This window comes from Odontesthes bonariensis, chromosome 6 (assembly GCF_027942865.1).
Source record: "Odontesthes bonariensis isolate fOdoBon6 chromosome 6, fOdoBon6.hap1, whole genome shotgun sequence".
Classification (NCBI taxonomy): Eukaryota; Metazoa; Chordata; class Actinopteri; order Atheriniformes; family Atherinopsidae; genus Odontesthes; species Odontesthes bonariensis.
Genome location: NC_134511.1, coordinates 7,375,566 through 7,394,723, shown reverse-complemented (window position 1 = coordinate 7,394,723; position 19,158 = coordinate 7,375,566). Strand labels below are relative to the sequence as shown.

General features: G+C 41.6%; 1 protein-coding gene across 2 annotated transcripts in view; it reads left to right on the top strand.

Moving 5' to 3' along the window:
• Positions 1–18,617, top strand: part of ddr2l (discoidin domain receptor family, member 2, like) — a 56,583-nt gene extending 37,966 nt beyond the window's left edge. For both annotated transcript variants that reach the window (XM_075467205.1, XM_075467206.1), the window contains exons 12-19: positions 1,866–1,977; positions 4,042–4,155; positions 9,755–9,999; positions 10,081–10,208; positions 11,871–12,068; positions 12,820–13,054; positions 14,585–14,734; positions 16,199–18,617. In XM_075467205.1, the coding sequence (XP_075323320.1) occupies positions 1,866–1,977; positions 4,042–4,155; positions 9,755–9,999; positions 10,081–10,208; positions 11,871–12,068; positions 12,820–13,054; positions 14,585–14,734; positions 16,199–16,333 (1,317 nt within the window). In that variant the 3' untranslated portion in view covers positions 16,334–18,617. The remainder of the gene's footprint in view (positions 1–1,865; positions 1,978–4,041; positions 4,156–9,754; positions 10,000–10,080; positions 10,209–11,870; positions 12,069–12,819; positions 13,055–14,584; positions 14,735–16,198) is intronic.
• The last annotated feature ends 541 nt before the right edge of the window (positions 18,618–19,158 follow it).

Genomic DNA, 19,158 nt, shown 5'->3' with positions numbered 1-19,158 from the left:
ACCGCTGATAAAAACCAGTCAGCTGTGGCTTGTTTATCAGTCAGCTGTGGCTCCTGGTTCAGTGTGAATGAAGGTGGAATGTGTTAGAGTAGGATTCCTCTGCTTTGTGAATCACACATTAGCTGCTGCTGGAAGGATAAGCACACAGATCATCAATCTGGGAGGGTTATTTTCAGATTTAAAAGACATATTTTAGTCATTTTACTCTAATTTATCTTATTCTTTTACATCAATTAGTTGTGTTTTTTGGCCTTTTTAGGACTGTTCATAACTGGTTTACCTCACCTCTGTGAAAGAAAATGCTTGACTGCTGAGGTTAGCTGGGAGGTGCCACAAGGGTCAGTTCTAGGACCATTACTCTAACCTGAACCTGCACATGCTAAACCAAGGACACATCGTCTCTTTCCTCGTCTATGCGGATGAAACGCTGCATTATGTGGCTAACGTGTCTAACTCGGATCCTGCAGTATGATGATGACTGGCGTTAACAATAAATTAGGGCTGGGAGAGTTAACTCGTTATTATCGCGTTAACGCAGTAATTATTTAACACCGATAAATATTTTATCGCGCATTAACGTATGTTTTATTTTTTTACTTTTTAAAAAAAATGAAAATTTGGAGGGCTTTTGTGCCTTTAATGGATAGGAAAGTTCAGAGAGACAGGAAGCAGGGGGCAGAGAGAGGGGGAACGACACGCAGCAGAGGGCCGTCTGATGCAGATTTTATTATTAGGCTTTTATTTTGTAAAAGTCTGTTGCTCACAGGCTTTTATTTTGTAAAAGTCTGTTGCTGTCTGCTGCGGAACCGTAAAAGAAAGTAATCGGCGGATCCACCAAACATGGAGAAGGGCACGGAACTTTTACTCGGCCATTTTCATGTTAAAGTTCTTCCAGACGACAGAGTCGACAGAACCAAAGTCATCTGTAAACACTGCCAAGTTGAATTGTCTTCTCAGCGTAGTAGTTCCAGTCTAAAATATCACTTAAAGGCAAAACACACAACTGATAGCAGCAAGTCATTCAAGGAAACAGACAGTGGAGCGAGGCTTCTACATAAAAACTACAGAAAGATGCTGATGTTAAAAGTGTGTTTGCACAACAAATGTTATGGCACTTTCATTCATATGGCAGCACATTTAAAATAAAACTAAATGCTAAAAGCTATACACTACTTTTGAATTCATTTTTGGATTTTGCGTACAAATGCGATTAATCGTGATTAATCAGGGAAATCATGTGATTAATTAGATTAAACATTTATATACATTCATATGGCAGCACATTTAAAATAAAACTAAATGCTAAAGGCTATACATTACTTTTGGATTCCTCGGTCCACTTCCAAACAAACATACCAAAGACATGCAATCATGGAGCTTCAGTCACTTTATTCCAAGCTTACTTCCTTCTTATAATCACATCAGATTCGCTGTTGTCTTGCAGTATATTTTAATTTAAAATAAATACCACCTTAAACACCCTCATTTAGAATTTACACAGGTTATATGTGCGTTTTTGTGTTGATTTTGAAAGTTTTATGTGTTTATGAGGCAGTGCACAGATCGCTCAGATCCTCCGGATCTTCTCTCTTCGCTCTGTGCGTCAAACCGTTGGAGCAGAAGATAAAAGAGGAGCTTCTTTAACCGTAAAACCCATTTGTTCAGTCTGGCTTTTATGTTGTTCCACTTGTATTTTTATGGGTTATCATGATTTTATTGCTCAGTTTTATCATGTCTGTTTGCATTAGTCTCACAATTCATTTGGATTTCCTGTTTATCGTCAATCCTTTTTAAACGTATTCGTTTGAAAGCTGATGTCTGAATCAAGTTTGACTGGCTGGCTGATTCCTCTCCTTTTCTTCCAGGCTCCACGTCGCATCCTGGAGGAGGAGGTGACGGTTCGACTGTCGTCTTGCAGCGACACCATCATCCTGCAGACCCCCCCTGTGCCCCCCCGCTCTGGACACGCCCACACAGGTAGACAGTTACTCTACATTTTCTTCTATCACAACTAACAGGTTGGAAAATGCTCGATACTGTTGATTTATCTAGTTAATTGAGTGTTTCCGTGGAGACATTTATTCTTAAAGGGGAGGTTCCTCTTTTTTTAAACCTGGACCTTATTTCTGGCATAAAATAAGTTCATCTACTCACCGATAACAGTTTGGTGAAAGTCGGCGTCCTTCGGAAGATATTTAGATCACTGGAGATCGGCGTATATCCATATAACGGGAGAGAACAGGGCAGAGACAATACAGCCTCTAAATAAGGCATTATCTGTCTTTATTTCACCAATACTTTAAGACCAATGAATGAATGAACGCGTACTATTGCACTGTTAGCTCAGAGCTGCCGTGTTGTTGTTATTGGGGGCTATCGGGGGGCTTATAGGGAGCTTTCTACACACGTGTCTACTGGGATGACTTCAGCACAGCTCATTCACTCTGGTAAGGATGTCCATTGTACTCAAAGTCGTCGTCCACGTCGTCAAAATCTGATAAATATTCTGCCATGTTGCACAAAACTAGCAGTTAGCGTGTGAAGTTAGCCGACTGTCACAGAGCACGGAGTGAATAAGCTGTGCTGCAGTCATCCCAGCAGACGCGTGTGTAGAAAGCTTCCTATAAGCCCCGGATATCAACAACACAGCAGCTCTGAGCTAACAGTGCAATAGTACGCGTTCATTTATTCATTCTTAAAGTATTGGTGAAATAAAGACAGATAATACCTTATTTAGAGGCTGTGTTGTCTCTGCCCTGTTCTCTCCCGTTATATGGATATACGCCGATCTCCAGTGATCTAAATATCTTCAGGACGCCGACTTTCACCAAACTGTTATCGATTAGCAGATGAACTTATTTTATGCCAAAAAAAAGGTCCAGGTTTAAAAAAAACAAACTTCTCCTTTAATGATTGTGATGGTCTGGTCTGAGTCAACGGGGGGGCTGAATTACCTGCTGAGACTTCCCCATAGCTACAAAAAGCTGTTACTTCTAATCATGATTACCTCTGAGCAGCTGCTGCAGTTTTAATGATTCAATGTTTTCAGGGTTTCATCTGTGCAAAACAGTTTGCAGCCTCCTTTGTCCTTTTTTGTCCTTTTTTGTCCTTTAGGTTTCATAAAGTGACGAGTCTGGGCTGCAGAAAGCTCAGTTTCAATAACGAGCCTTGCTGTAAATCATGTTTGTGTTGCTGAAAGAGAATCTGAACGCTCTGAAACCTGGGGACAGTGGAGAGGTTTTCAGAAGTGTTTTTAATGCTGAAGACCACCAACGTTCAGTACAGTTTCAGCTCCATCCCTTTTGTACACAGATTTCTCACATTCTTTGAATCTTTAATGACGTTAAGAACCATTGTAAATACTGTTTATTGTTTATTGTATTATTGTATATATTGAGATTTTCCTTATCTTATTCTTATTCATCCTGAGTTAATATTTTTTCTTTTTTTCTGTAAACGAGGGCACTGCAAAAAAGGAATTTCCCGCAAGGGATTAATAAAGTAATTCTGATTCTGATAAATGATGAAATCCTCAAGTTTTACAGGGAATTAAGTTTGAATCTTCTTCAATCTTCTTCGGACAGGTTGGTTTTGTCATATTTTTGAAATGAGTGACATTTATTTTGGACATACAATACTGTCACTCTTTTAGCTAACTTGATATTTTTCAACATGTTAAACATTGTTTATCATGTCTGAGAATGTTCCAGTTTTTAAAATGAAATCGACTTCATGCAGAAATTGCCTGCTGGCTCCGAGCACAGTTATATTCCTCTGATGGCGTTTTTGTTGTTACAACCTGTTTAAAAGTTCATTATTGGGCTTTTGTAACCAGGTGAATTAAAAGCAGGACAGTTGTAGCAGTTGTCTGCACATTAGGAGCTTTGATAAGAGCTAAAATCCTTCCTGAAGTTAAGATCTTTCCTCATCTGCGCTGGCGTCAGCTTCTTCTGTGCAGAAACGTCTCCCAGGACCCCTGCAGGGGGATTTGGTCGCTCTTCATCTGACTGATCAGTTGATTGAAATTGCTTTGATCCTCAGGTCCCAGCAGTGACCCGCACTATGAGAGAGTTTTCCTGTTGGACCCTCAGTACCAGAACCCGGCGGCGCTGAGGAACAAGCTGCCGGAGCTGTCGCAGAGCGCCGAGGCTTCAGGTGAACACCCACGCCGTTCCCCGCCGGGGCCTCCTGTCCGTCTGTCGCCTCCGCTGTCGCTCAGTGTTTCTCTGCTGCCTCCGGAACACGTTCCACTTTTCTCTTTTTTTTTCTCTTTTTCTTTATATTTTCCTGATGATGCATGCTCATTCATTCTGCAGTGTTTCTTTTCTTTTCCTCCCAGCTCCCTCTGCCTCTTTCCATGTTTCCTCTTCCTCCAGCTCTCCTCCTCAGCAACCCTCTCTATGACCTCGTCCTGCTGACTTCCTGTCACATGACACCGGGCTGGCTGCGTGGTAAGAGCTGAAAGGTGTGACTTCTGTTCGGTGCCGTGGACCAACGTCGTTCTTTACCAGAAATAAAAACATTTGAGGTTTGGAAATCATAAAAAAGTTGATAAACGACATCACACCTGTCGCTCCTATATTTTTACTGAAAGAGCTTCGTCTCCCTCAGTCATTCTGCCTTAAACACTCACTTTCATGCACAGTTTCACACCTCAAACCCACTCAGAATGAGTCTGTATCCTCTGAAGAATCATTCGGTCATATTTCCAGCACCATTTCCACCTTTTACTGTTGTTTAGTTGTTGTAACTTTTTATTTTTTGTTTACTTTTTATTTGTTTTTACTTGGTAACATACACATATGTGCCAGTTGGGCACAAAAACATAACATGACATGACGAAGGGAGGATTGTGCACTAAGTAAAACGGCAGAATCAACATAAGCACATCATACATAGAAATATAAGGATGCTGCTCGAAAATAGGGGGAAAAATTTTGAAATAAAATCTTAATAGAGGGTTTGAGCTCGATCTATATGGATCTATATAAAATCAGGTCTTACAGTTGACATTTTGACCAGTTCTCTTCAAAAATATCAGTTTGGTTTCTTAATTTCAATGTAATTCTCTCCATAACATCTATATTATATGACATCAATCCACTCATTTATTGTTGGTTTTTCTTTCTTTAGCCACTTTCTGGTCAGAGCCTTTTTACACCCCACTAACAACACTCTCAAAAGGTATTTGTTCCGCTTCGTGTATTCAACTCCATCCAGATCACATCGGTACATAACTTTGAAGTTTAGAAACATTTTCCTTTCAAAAACAGTCTCCAGGACCCCAAGAATCTCTCCAAAATGGAGCCACAGAGGGACAGCCCCCAAAAAAGTGAAAATGATTTGCTGAAGTATTCCCACAGGAGCTCCGGGAGGCAGTCTGATCGGAATAGTTGGTCTTTTATGCTGGGGAGCGAAAGAATCGAGTCACGTTTTTCCAGCTGAATTCCAGTTGTTGTAACTTTTAACATTTTTGCATTAAGCTCTTTTTTACAGTCGTGTTATAGCCTCCCGGCGGCCATTTTGGTTTAAAGTCACAAAAATCTGGAGGAGGCGATTTGACACGTTTGCAGCAAAAAGAAGGCTTGATGATATTAACCTGATTTTGGTGTAAAATTTTGAACCTTAAACTCCATTTATTAAAGATTTCATGAACGTAACAGCTGTTATGTTCAGTAGATTGTTGCCGAGAGTTTTACTGTTTAAGTAAATTAGTTAGAATAATATAGCTGCAAGCAGCAATGTGGGGGCCTAGCATATTGGCACAATAGGGAAGGCTTGGGCTGCTCAGGAATGCGTCTTGAGTCCATGCAGCAAGTTTGGCCTCGATACATCAATGGATCGCAGAGATTTGGCCAAATGTCACGTTTGCGTGTCGGCGTAGAGTTTGATTGGCTGTCACGGGCAAACGGAAGTGAAATGAGAAAATCCACCTGATAACTTATGTGTGGCTTGGTCTGAAGATTCTATGTGCCAAGTCCCGTCGGGATTGGACAATAGGCGTGGCCTTAAATGTGTTTTGAAGGTTTTCGATTAAATTCAAAATGGCGGACAATCCAAGATGGCGCAGATGACGTCATGAGGTGCAATATCCCCGACTTTATCGAGTGATTCCATTGGTACCTCATGTGTGACATTTGGACCAAAGAGTCCAAAGATATAAGCAAAAAGACATTTTGGCTACATATAGCGCCACCTATTGGCCAAACGTCATCAAACTTCTTGGGCCTCTTACCTTAGCGGTCTGGAGTCTGTGTTAGAAGGTTGACGTCATAACATCAAATGGTTGCCACGATATGACCTCACTTCCGGTTTGGCGGCGTCAACCTCGATTTTGATTGGCTTTTATGGAAAATCGGAAGCCTAATTAAAAATTCCACACGATAACTTTTGTGCGGCTTGATCTTAAGAGTCTATGTGCCAAGTTTCGTGAAGATTTGACAATCTGTGTGACCTGAAATGCTTTTTTAAGCTTTTTGATCAAATTCAAAATGGCGGAAAATCTAAGTATACGCAAATTGACGTCATAGGGTGCGTTGGACTCGTCATGATCCAAGGATTCCAACGATGCCTTGTTTGTGAAATTTGGACCAAGTATTCAAAAGTTATTAGGCTGAATGCACTTTGAACTTTGACATGTTGGTGGCGCTAGAGAGTAAGCTCTTGGGGCTTGAAATTTCTTGACTTTGGCTTTGGCACTTGGCTGATTAAGTGTGCCAAATTTCACAACTTTCTCGCATTGCGTTAATGGGGCTGCCATAGACTTCAATTGCAGCAGAAACGGATCAATAATAAGAAAAGCTACTAACACAATGGGTGCCTTCGCAGCTTCGCTGCTAGGCCCCCAATAACTAATCGTTGTCAAGCACAGTGTCGCTGTATGTAGGAATAAGACCTTTATTGTTACTATTCCTACATATTTTTTGTCCAATAACTTGTTGCACACACTTTGAAGTGCGGTTCAAGCTCCAAAACGACCGGCTTTGTTCACAACTTTTCCTGAAATAATCAAGGGTTCATCTGAAAACATGTTGTCAGAATGTTTAAAGCCGGGTGTCGCTGAAATTATCTGTGAAGAGAACGTTTCTTTAACCTGCTTCAGCACCCACAGTTTTTACTCTAAAGTCGTGCGTTTTTTAACAAAATGTAGGAAAACTCGTCTTCTCTTTTCAAAAACCAATCAGACTTTTTCTGCTTGGAAAGTTTCCAAATGACAGCAAACTGCCAGACTGTCCCAAAAACCTCCAAATACAACGTAGAAAATAGAACTGACTTTTCAGAGAAATCCAAAAGTTGCTCTTTTTTATTTTGGACATCAAGAAGCAGTGGTCATCCTGCCCTCCAAGTGGCCCCCACCGCCCTAGTTGAAGGGTTCGATGGCCATTACTCCTTAAGGGGCAGCATAACTGTACAAAATAGAAGGTTAGGGCCTGGGATTGGCGGTTTCAGAAATCCCACTGCAATTTCTCCTGTAATTGCATAGTCTAGTGAACCATGATTTACTGTAGAGTTACTGTAAGAATGCCTTATGCAAAGATGTGTCTGTTTCAACAAATATATAAAAAAAGGAAGTGCTTCTCTCAAGGCAAAAACAGAAACGGCATCAGAACTAAAACGCAATTCATTGTAAAAGATTATTGATAATTAGGGCTGGGCGAGTTAACTCGTTATTATCGCATTAACTTGTTAATTACTTAACGCCGATAAATATTTTATCGCGCATTAACGCAGGTTTTATTTTGTAAAAGTCTGTTACTGTCTGCTGCGGAACCGGAAAAGAAAGTAATTGGCGGATCCACCAAACATGGAGAAGGGTACGGAACTCCAGAAATCCATTTTTGGATTTTGCGTACAAATGCGATTAATCGTGATTAATCAGGGAAATCGTGTGATTAATTAGATTAAAAATTTTAATCGTTGCCCAGCCCTGTTAATAATTATTAAAGACTTGGCTGTTTCCAATCAGTCCTGCACTCGTGAGTGAAGTAAACATCAGAGATGCTTTGCTGCAAGCAGAAAACTGCAGGAGCTACGATGTGGTGTTTGAAATTCTTCCCTACGGCATGTTCCTTGGGCGTGTGGTCGGAGCGTTCTCATTGGTGGAAACCCTTCTGCATCCTCAGCAGGTATCTCAGGTTCACGCCTCACCCGAGTGGGGCCGTGAAGATTAACCTGCAGAAGGGTTCCATTTGTGATCTCTGGTCAGCCACAGCCATCTTGAGCTAGTTTCAGCTGCCATGGCCATCTCCCCAGAGGCTTTCTTCAGATGCTTGGGTTCCAAGCCAAGCCTCTGATGCTGTTGGGCAACCACGGCGGCCGACTTCGATTGGGTATAAGATTGCGCGCCATCCTTTACGGAGAGCCTCGTCAATCAGGTCTCAGTACTTTGCGTCCTTCAGTTGGTGAGGGGGGGTGAGTTGGTTACCGGATTACTGCCATTCAAAGTGAATAGTTGCACAGAAAGCAGCTAGGAAAAGTTAAAAAGTTCAAATTTATTAATTATTGTCTTTGCCGTTAAACATCCTATTTATGCATTATTGGTTCTTTATTTCTTTATTAAGTGACATGTCTACAAATACACATGAAATCAATGTTGTGGGACTCAATGCATGAAACCATAAAACATAAAGCAAGTTGTATTGATTTTTTTTAAAATAATCTCATCGAAAGATGAGACTCTGATACTGATAGCATCTCCTCTTCTACAAAACCAGCAACAAGCTCATTAATTTCCCTTGAACTGGCAGCTTTAGATGAGTTGAAAGCTAACCTTTGTTTTTTTAGGGGCTGTAGCACCGGCGGCATCTCCAGAGTTATGTTTTTGTTTGCAGTTGCTTCTTCAGATATGAGTTAAGATTCTTCTCCGCTGTCAGACACTTATGACCCAGGCATAGTTTACATTTTATGACAATGTTGTGTTTGTTTTTTTCCCCTATACCTTTATTGTCTATTGTGACACGCTAACCTGCTTCAGTGTAATACGATTGGGCTATTAAACGAAGAAAAGTAAGGAAATATACTTGTGGAACTGATAGGGTAAGACTGTTATTACAAGTGATTCAGGATATTATGAAAAGGATGTCATCAGAGACGGACCAGGCTTTGCTTCTTCTTCTTCTCTCGGTGGTTTCTCTCGCTCTCACAGGGGAAGCCTCATTTCCACGTTACACCAGCGATTCCACAGCAGGACTGTTTGCATAATGTTGTCAAACCTTCAAAATGAAGATGACCCCCCTCTACTTTTCTTGTTGCTGTTAAGAGGTTGCTGGTTGAGGCCTTCTCGATCAGTACGGGACAAAGAGTCCGTTAAGAAATTAAACCCAAATGCAGAGAAGAATAGGGCTCAGGAGTTTTTCTTCAACCTCTTTTCTGTGAATAGTTCAATAAGACAGCCCACATCTTTATTAAAGAATACGATTGAAGTCTGGGGGAGATTAGATTAAAAAAAAGACTTGCTTTGCTTGCTGGAGTTGTTCCTGCAGCAAACTTCCTCCTCTTTTTTCTCCATTTTGCTCCTGCTCTGCATCCCAGACGTCCTCTCTTCAACTCCTCTTGATTCGGGGTCTCGTGGTGAATGTTTCATAAAATGTTTATTCTGTTACTTAGAATGCATTAAATATGTGTAATAATCAACTATATTTATATATATTAACAGTAAAATATGTGTTAGCTGTATTTTTACTTTGTTGTTTTGGTACTTTTATTCAAGTAAAGCTCTTACTAAGTACTATAACTCTGATACTTTGATTGACAGCCTGCGGGGGAGGCTACGCCGAGCCCGACGTCACCCAGTGCACGCCGCACCAGTGTTTCCACAGCAGCGCGCCACACTACGCTGAGACGGACATTGTGCGGCTGCAGGGCGTCACCGGCAGCAACATGTACGCTGTGCCCGCCCTCACCGTGGACTCTCTCACCAGGAAGGACATCTCTGCCGCTGAGTTTCCACGGCAACAGCTGATCTTCAGGGAGAAGCTGGGGGAGGGCCAGTTTGGAGAGGTGAGCGCCAGCGTCCATTGGTTGGAAGTTCTACGGTGGGAAAACCCGGCGGCGCATTTACCACCTCTTCTTCCTCTGCAGGTGCACCTGTGTGAGGCGGAAGGACTCCCAGAGTTCCTCGGGGAAGGGTCGCCGCTGCCCGACAGGGACGGGCGCTCCGTCCTCGTGGCTGTTAAACAGCTGAGGGCCGACGCCACCAGTCAGGCCAGGTACTCAGAGAGAGGGATGTGTGTGTTTCTGAGAGAATAAAATCAAAAAGGCATCAGGATGTTGATGTGGTGATTTGACCCTGATGGTGCTGCTGTGTGTGGGCATCCATCACCAGCTGGTCATGTAGAAATCCTGCTCAGAACCAAGTTTAAAGGGATAGTTCGCCTCTTTTGACATGAAGCTGTATGACATCCCATATTAGCAATATCATTTCTGAACATTTTCTTACCCCCTGCTGCGTCCTGTGAGCCGAGTTCCAGCCTCGTTTTGGCGTTGATGAAGGTAGTCCGGCTAGTTGGCTGGGGCCACAAAAATAAAGCGTTTTTTGCTTCTCAAAACAATATGGATAAAGAGTAATACATTTGCATCACAAAATCGTTGTCCAGGAAAAAGTCAGACCTCACAATCGCTTGGCACTATTTTCCCTTCCTTCGTATCACTGCGTGCTGTGTAGACCGTGCAGACCGAAGTGCAGACCGAAGTGTAGACCGAGCAGTAAACACGGTAACAGGCGCGGCTGTCGGCAGCAGGCAGTGATATGAAGGGAGCGAAAATAGCGCCAAGGGATTGTGAGGTCTGACTTTTTCTGGATGAACGATTTTGTGATGCAAATGTATTACTCTTTTGAACGCGTATTGTTTTGAGAAGCAAAATGTTTTACCTTTTAAGCCCAAGCCAACTAGCCGGAACTACTTTCGTCAACGCCAAAACGAGGCTGGAACTCGGCTCACAGGACGCAGCAGGGGGTAAGAAATTGCTAATATGGGATGTCATACAGCTTCATGTCAAAAGAGGCAAACTATCCCTTTAAGACATAACAAGACGTTAAAAATCAGTTTCTTGAGATTAGGAATTTGTTTAACATTTTTCTTAAACTTTATAGACTTGAAAGTAATATTGTAGATTATAAACAGCACGTGAAAAAAGCTCCCCGATCTTTTCTCTGTTGTCAGGGGAGGGAAAATCACGGCAGATCCAAACAATTTGGTGCCAAGTATCTGTTTCCAGGGGCTTCTTTTATAATGTCTGCCCAAAATGGGGCCTAAATGAAGCCCACTCAACTTTCCACATAAAAAATTGTTGGGTGCCAGCTGGTTGAGCGGCAGGACCGGCACTCATGGCCAGATGTGAAGCTGCAGCTCCTTTAACTTTTATTTAATATTCAGCATGATTATTGAGTCTCGTCCACCTCTAACATTAACAAGGCTAACAAAACATCCGATATCATTAAAGAATGACAGAACAAAGTAGTAGTTTTCAATGTTTTTTTTTCCCAATAATGTGCATATATATTCAGGTGTTGCACATTTGCTGTCGCTTTATGTCTGTCTCACAGCTTTTTTGGCTTTAAACTGACTCCGTTTCAAATAGGTTGATGTAAATTTCCCTTTCAGAGTGCAAAATTCTGGGAGGAGAGTATTTAAACGGATCAAGCGGACTGATTTATTAATCTTTGCATTACAATCAACACTTTTTTGCATCTATTCAGCTTTTGATCTTTCTTTTTCCTTGAATCGCTGCACGATAAACCCCACAGGGATGGCATCATCCACATTTTTAACTGGCTTTGTCCATGAATGCGGGGCATAAATGAAACTAAATAGGATTTATGTGGGTTGCGCTGCTAATATCTCCGCTGTCTCCATCTGTCCGCCCGTTAGAAACGACTTCCTGAAGGAGATAAAGATCATGTCTCGTCTGGACGACCCCAACATCATCCGGCTGCTGTGTGTGTGCGTGTCCTCCGACCCGCTGTGCATGGTGACGGAGTACATGGAGAACGGAGACCTCAACATGTTCCTGTGCCAGCGGGAGATCGAGAGCACGCTGACCCACGCCAACAACATCCCTTCAGTCAGGTTGATAAACCAAACCATGCACGCAGCGTGCTGTCGGGTTCATTTTCTGTTGTGCTGAGCTGTCTAAACCATCTGGTTTCAAATCAAATCAAATCAAATTTATTTGTATAGCACTTTTCATGTACAAAACAATTCAAAGCGCTTTACATAAAATAAAAGCATTGCAGCAGGGAGTGGAAGAAGCATTAAAAATACATAAAAGAATATAAAGAGAAACAAATAAAATAATTCAAATGAATTTAATAACAAGCAACAGTCCAGATAAGTTAAAAGATATTGTGCAGATTTCATGCATAGACACATGAGAAGAGAAATGTTTTTAACTTGGATTTAAAAATGTCTACATTTGGTGAAAGTTTGATCTCCACTGGCAGTTTGTTCCACTTGTTTGCAGCATAACAGCTAAATGCTGCTTCTCCATGTTTAGTCTGGACTCTGGACTGGACCAGCTGACCTGAGTCCTTGGATCTAAGAGCTCTGCTGGGTTTATATTCTCTGAACAGATCACAGATGTAAACCATCAGCAGGCTTTTAAAATCTATTTTGTGACTGACTGGAAGCCAGAGTAAAGATTTTAAAGCTGCTGTGATGTGTTCAGATCTCTTAGTCCGGGTTAAAACTCCAGCAGCAGCGTTCTGGATGAGCTGCAGATGTTTAATGCTCTTTTTGGGAAGCCATTACAGTAATGGAGTAACGGTTTGTTCAGTTTCGATGCAAACGTCCTCACCTCCGTCTCTCTCCTTACCTCCAGTCTGTCTGACCTCCTCCACATGGCGGTGCAGATCTCATCGGGGATGAAGTACCTGGCATCTTTGAACTTTGTGCACCGCGACCTGGCCACCAGGAACTGCCTGGTGGACCGCCGCCTCACCATCAAGATCGCCGACTTCGGGATGAGCAGAAACCTGTACAGCAGCGACTACTACCGCATCCAGGGCCGGGCGGTGCTGCCTATACGATGGATGGCCTGGGAGAGCATCCTGCTGGTGAGGGTGGAGGAGGTTCCCCTGGAAGATCCAAATTAAACAGCAAAAGCTTTCATTCAAATTTTTTGGAAACAATCTCTCGGGTTGTTCCATTTTGTTGCATATTTACTTTAGGGCTCGTTATTATCGCGTTAACTGGTTAATTATTTAACGCTGATAAATATTTTATCGCGCATTAACGCAGGTTTTATTATTTATTTTATTATTGTAAAAGTCTGTTGAATGCATCACATTCACACAGTTACAGCAAACACCACGAAGCATGGAGGAATAAAATAAAAATAAACTAGCAGGTAACATCACCGCTACAGGTGCTCCTCGGTCTCTGTGTGAAGCTAACGGAGCTAACCAGCACTACTTCTGGTTTTACTTGTTTCAACATAAAAGCACGTATTTCAAAATAAAAAATTTTAAAAACTCCTGCATTTACAGCCAAGTTGAATTGTCTTCTCAGCGTAGTAGTTCCAGTCTAAAATATCACTTAAAGGCAAAACACACAACTGATAGCAGCAAGTCATTCAAGGAAACAGACAGTGGAGCGAGGCTTCTACATAAAAACTACAGAAAGATGCTGATGTTAAAAGTGTGTTTGCACAACAAATGTTATGGCACTTTCATTCATATGGCAGCACATTTAAAATAAAACTAAATGCTAAAAGCTATACGCTACTTTTGGATTCATTTTTGGATTTTGCGTACAAATGCGATTAATCGTGATTAATCAGGGAAATCATGTGATTAATTAGATACATTTTAAACATTTTAATCGTTGCCCAGCCCTAATATTTATTCAAATGTTATACATTTATTAAAGACTGCTGGTGAAAAGACAAGCAAACTGGAATGGTGAGGGACATGTAGAGATGGAAAACCAGCTGCATGGATGTCAACCAATTCAGAGTGAAGGATTCAGGATGCTGAACAGAGTTCACACATTCTTACAGAAACCTCATAGTGACAAGCCAGTTTCCTTTTCTGAAAGCGTCCATCATAAAGCAGATCTTTGTCTATAACTTTAGTTTTTCCCACATGGGAGTAAATCTGTTCCTGCTCCTGACAGAAAGTTCTTGTTTTTCTGCTGTAATGTTTCACTGGAATAACAGCATTACTATTATTATCAGGCTTTGTGCTGCAAGTGTGGGAAGCAAAAGCAATTCTCCACTTTTAAATTATGTGAAAACGTGTAGATTCTCATTATTTTATAGTTTTCAGGGACTCTAAAACATTAAATCGTATTAGACTGATTTATAGACACAGAATAGACCTGTCATTATTGTTTAAGTTTTAAAATCTTCTTTTTTAGGGATCAGGATCAAGTTCAACCTTAAGTTTAGCCTTTAATTAACATGTTTTTTGTTCAACAATTAAGACCTTTTTTGGTTGTTGTTCACTGAACTGGTAAAGATCTGTAGTCTGACTCAGTTAAACCACAAATTCTGTCACTTTGTTAAACTCCTTGCAGACGTAGAGTCATTTCTAGAGACTTAGACTTGGGAAAACTGTCTCCTGAAATGCTGTAATTCTCTCCAGGGTAAGTTCACCACGGCGAGCGACGTGTGGGCGTTCGGAGTCACCCTGTGGGAGATCTTCACTCTGTGTAAGGAGCAGCCCTACAGCCTGCTGTCCGACGAACAGGTCATAGAGAACACTGGCGAGTTCTTCAGGAACCAGGGCAGACAGGTGAGACGAATCAAACGCACCCACACAGGAGAGAGCCATAGGATGCAGTGTACACATCCAGATCCATGACCTGACCTGTGTTTAGGGTTTTTATTCCACAAGGGGGAGCTGTGTAGTCATTCTTCAGCTCCACTTTGAGCAGTGGTTACAAACCAGGAAGTTGAGACGCTCCCAATATAAATCTGACGGGTGTAATCCTAAAGTTTCTTCCTTTTTTGTGACTGATGTTTGCCGGTTTGTAGCCGTATGAGAAACTGAGCTTTGTATCTGTCACCTGCATTGTCGGGTATAGTTACTTTGGAAAGCAGTTAATTAGGTTATAACGTTACTTAAAATATAAAAATATAACGTCAATTAAAAGTAATCAGTTACGTTACAGCGTTACCTATTAATAAAAGTAACGCGTTAGAGTACTCCTGCGTTACAGAAAATGAAAAGCCGTTTGCAGCGCCTCGCACATGCTGCAGCTTAACTGACGCAGACACACGGCCTACTTTAAATGCACCGAGACGTCCTGACAATGAATAACATCAGTCATCCAACCAAATTAACTCTGCAGGATAACAATAACAAGAAAGACAGTCAGTTATATGCCACATAGCATTTTATTATTATTTCTTTTTAAATCACAGAACATGTGATCAAAATTCAGGAGTTGCCTAACGTTTGGTACCCAGCCCAGGCAGCCGATATGATGCAGTTATGAAAGTAAACAGAATCTGAGGTAAACAGGTTGCAGATTCAGATCCATTTATAAATTAACGACCAATCAACGATCTAACAAAAATGCAGAATAAAACGAACAATAAAATCGCTCACTGGCACACAGCAGGCAAATGACAAATGTAGCCTAATAGCTGAACTATGAAAATTCAAGTATCACAGGCCTAAACTCACTTTACCTTCGTCCACTTACATTTACTCTTCAAAGTAGGGATTGAAACGTAGCGAAAGAAGACCAGCGGGATAGAGTGGTGCTTCCATGCAAGATGTTTTTTTTTTTAATTCAAAGTGGAATTTTTTGATGTCGACAGAAGCTCAACAACACAAAGAGTGCGTTTTACCGTTATGCTGTTCTTGTCCTTTTCGCTGGTGAATTGAAAAAAATGTGCGTACTTCCACGATGAAAATGCTGATCTCTCTGCCATCTTGCCGGGGGTTCGAGACACTCACACACACACACAGGTGATGTAGGTCAGCAGCAGACGCATCACAGCGCTGCGCCTCCGCCGTCACATCCGCAGGTGGCACAGACCTGTCTGACAAAAAGCAGGCTGCAGGCGGGATTTTAACGGATTACTTTTTTTTTTAAATAACTAAGTTACTGATTACTGAACGCACGAAACTAACGCGTTACGTTACTCGATAAAAGTAATTAGAGTACTCTAACGCGTTACTTTGTAAGTGAGCTTTGTATCTGTTACCCTGACTGATGTGTCTGAATGTCCTCCATTTTCCACCCAGATCTTCCTTTACGCCCCCCCACTCTGCCCACCCTCTCTCTTCGAGCTGATGATGCGCTGTTGGAGTCGCAACATCACAGACCGACCCACCTTCGAGGGACTGTACCAAGCCCTGAGGCCCCATGTCAACCAGTGAGCAGGGGCCCCGCCGGTGTGTGGCTCCCGGGGCCGCTGGGACTCCTGCGAGACGACAGACTGACATGAGAACAAAAAGGACTGAAACTACACTGCGAGAGCTGTCAGAGAGGACGGGGAACCCGACGGGGAACCCGACGGGGAACCCGGCGGCGCTGTGGTCGGAGGGGTCGGTTCGCTTTGTGGTTTTCTCTCTTCTGAGAGACGAGGTGGAGACGGAGAGAAGAAATGTTCTGCGAGATCCAAACCTTTCAGTCTGTAGAGATTAAAGATTTCTATCATTGCTGATTTCACAGCTTCCTCCAGCTCTTTAAAGCATAAATGTTTGTGTTGGAGCTCTTAAACGTTTCTTCTTTTGTGCCAAAAAGTTGCCTTAAACTTCATTTTTCTCTCTTCTCTCTCGGCTTTCTTGGATGCCATGAACTGGACAGACGTTTCAGTCTTGGTAGCTTCTCCTGCCCCTGTGGTTTTTTCTTATTATTGTAAAGCACTGTGTCTGTGTCCTCAGTTACTCGTGTTTGTATTTTAACCCACACTGGAGCTAGGGTCAAAACGTAGTGTAGGTTTTATTTTATTTTTCTCGTTTTAAGGTATTTTTGACATCTGACATTATTGTGGACGTGAATGTTGCTAAGCTGAGGTTGCTGTGGGAGCCTTGGGGGAACAGGAGGAAAAATTGAAATCACATATGAAAGAAACTGAGCTGTGCTTTTTTTTTTTTTTGGCTGCCAAATAGGATCAAAGTGTCCAATGAAATTACTCAGCAATAACATGAAATTCTGCTAACATCCGGTGAAACAACGATGCTTTTATTCTAAGTGCCTTACATTTTGAATTTCACCCATTGGGGGATGAATTAAAGTATTTTTCTATTCTATTTGTAGCAGGGAAGCATCACCGTTACCGTAGCAACGTGGGGACTGATAGTGGGAGCAAGGACAGAATCCATCAGCATCCTTTAAACAGTACACGTTTGTCTCCTTCAGCTCTGATCTTTCTTGATGTCGTCGGGGATTGCTTTGCACGTCCAAAGATGAACGAGTTTGACACTTAAATTAAGTTTTAAAATTTTAAGTCAGACCATGTAAGACAACATTAGCCACAGAGTCATTTAGACGCATTTCGATCAACTGGTTCGAAGTGAATAAAGTTGCTGGCGGTCGTAAATGGGTAAAAAGTCGTAAAAGGTCGTAAAAAGGGTTTCTACTCAGAGGGCGGTGTCGTGATTTCTGTGCAGGGGTCACCTACGTTTTTTACTTTTAAGGGAATAGAGAGTCCAAAGCATGGCACCGTCAAAATATTAACTCTGAAGAAACCCGATGACACACAGTTATGAGATAAGAAGTCTGATGAATGAAGTGGAAACTCATCTGCTTTCGTAATTAGCATCTTAGCTGTGGACATAGCCACTTTTTACTCAAGCCTGTTGCACCAACTATATCCCATTGATCACTGATTGCGGTCATTTCAGCACGGTGTCACTCAGTTAACGTCGGCGTGTTTTCCAAGTGTTTTAAATCCTCTTTATGAGCAAAAAGCAAGTAAAACAAGACCAAACGAGTTGATTTTGTGAACGTTTTTCAGTGTTGTTACAGAAGTGTCTCGCCACTTGTACTGTATCTTACACTTCTGTGAGTGTGTGTGTGTGATTGAGAGAAAATGAGGTGATGAATTAGTGTTTTCAACATTCCTTTGGGCGCCGGGAGCTAGTTGGGGTTAACGTGGTTAACTGGAGTTGCTCTATTCTGCCAAAGTATGTGATAAACTGAGAGGACAAAACAAAATAAGAGAAGGAAACCACTATACTCAATCTCCCAGAATCCTTTGCTACAGTGAGCCTGTGTATTTTGTTCTGGTTCCTTTGCAGAGGTCTTTAAGTTTGGTCGTGTGCAGTGTGGCTGATCTATAATACCGCAGTGTGTGAATGCAGATTAGGTGTGGTAACTGTTATTACTAATTGATTATCTATCAGAATTTATAGTAACTATTTCTGATCATTTCTTATGTGGGAAGGTGTGGGTTTACTCTGTTTCTTCCAACAGGAGTTCAGCAGTTGTGGACATTTCTGAACCAAATGTTCGGTTTGTTTTCCTGCTGCGTTGGCTCCCGTTTCTCCTCCACACTGTTCGACCTTCACTTTGTTTCACACATACTCTGTACATAGGCTAGTGGCTGTGTATATTAATATATTGGGAGTTCTCTGATCCCAAGTCAGTTTCAGTCTGTAGTCTTTGTTGTTTTGGTTTGTTCTTCTTATTAATAAACAGTCAAAGTTGTCAACAGAAGACTCAATATTGTGTCTTTTTTGTTTCATTATTATTATTATTATAGTCCAGGCAAAGTAACTAATTTTTTAGCCAAAAATGGAACTAATTGTAAAAGATTTTTTTTCAGCATAAATCATTTCTATGGGGTGTCCAGAACAACATACTAAAAGTCCTAAGAAATCCCAGTTGAGGAAATATGTTACATTTTCATCAATCCGAGATGTGTGCCAGTAGGGCCAAGCAACAATACATCCCAATGGGGTTATTTTTTCCCCTTACTCCTATCAAAATGAAACTTTACACAATGAAAGTACCCATGAATAGTACATTTTTTGTATTACAAGTTTCCTTGAAAATAAATTTTAATATGCAAATGAGCTATACACTAATCGAATATGCCCAAAATACACCCCAATGGGGCTATTTTTTTTCCCTTTACTCCTATCAAAATGAAACTTTACACAATGCCAGAACAAAAGACACAGTCTTAGTAGGTGATGACACAGACTTGTTAGTACTCTTGTTGCATCATGCTGATCTGAATGCACAGGAGCTGTTT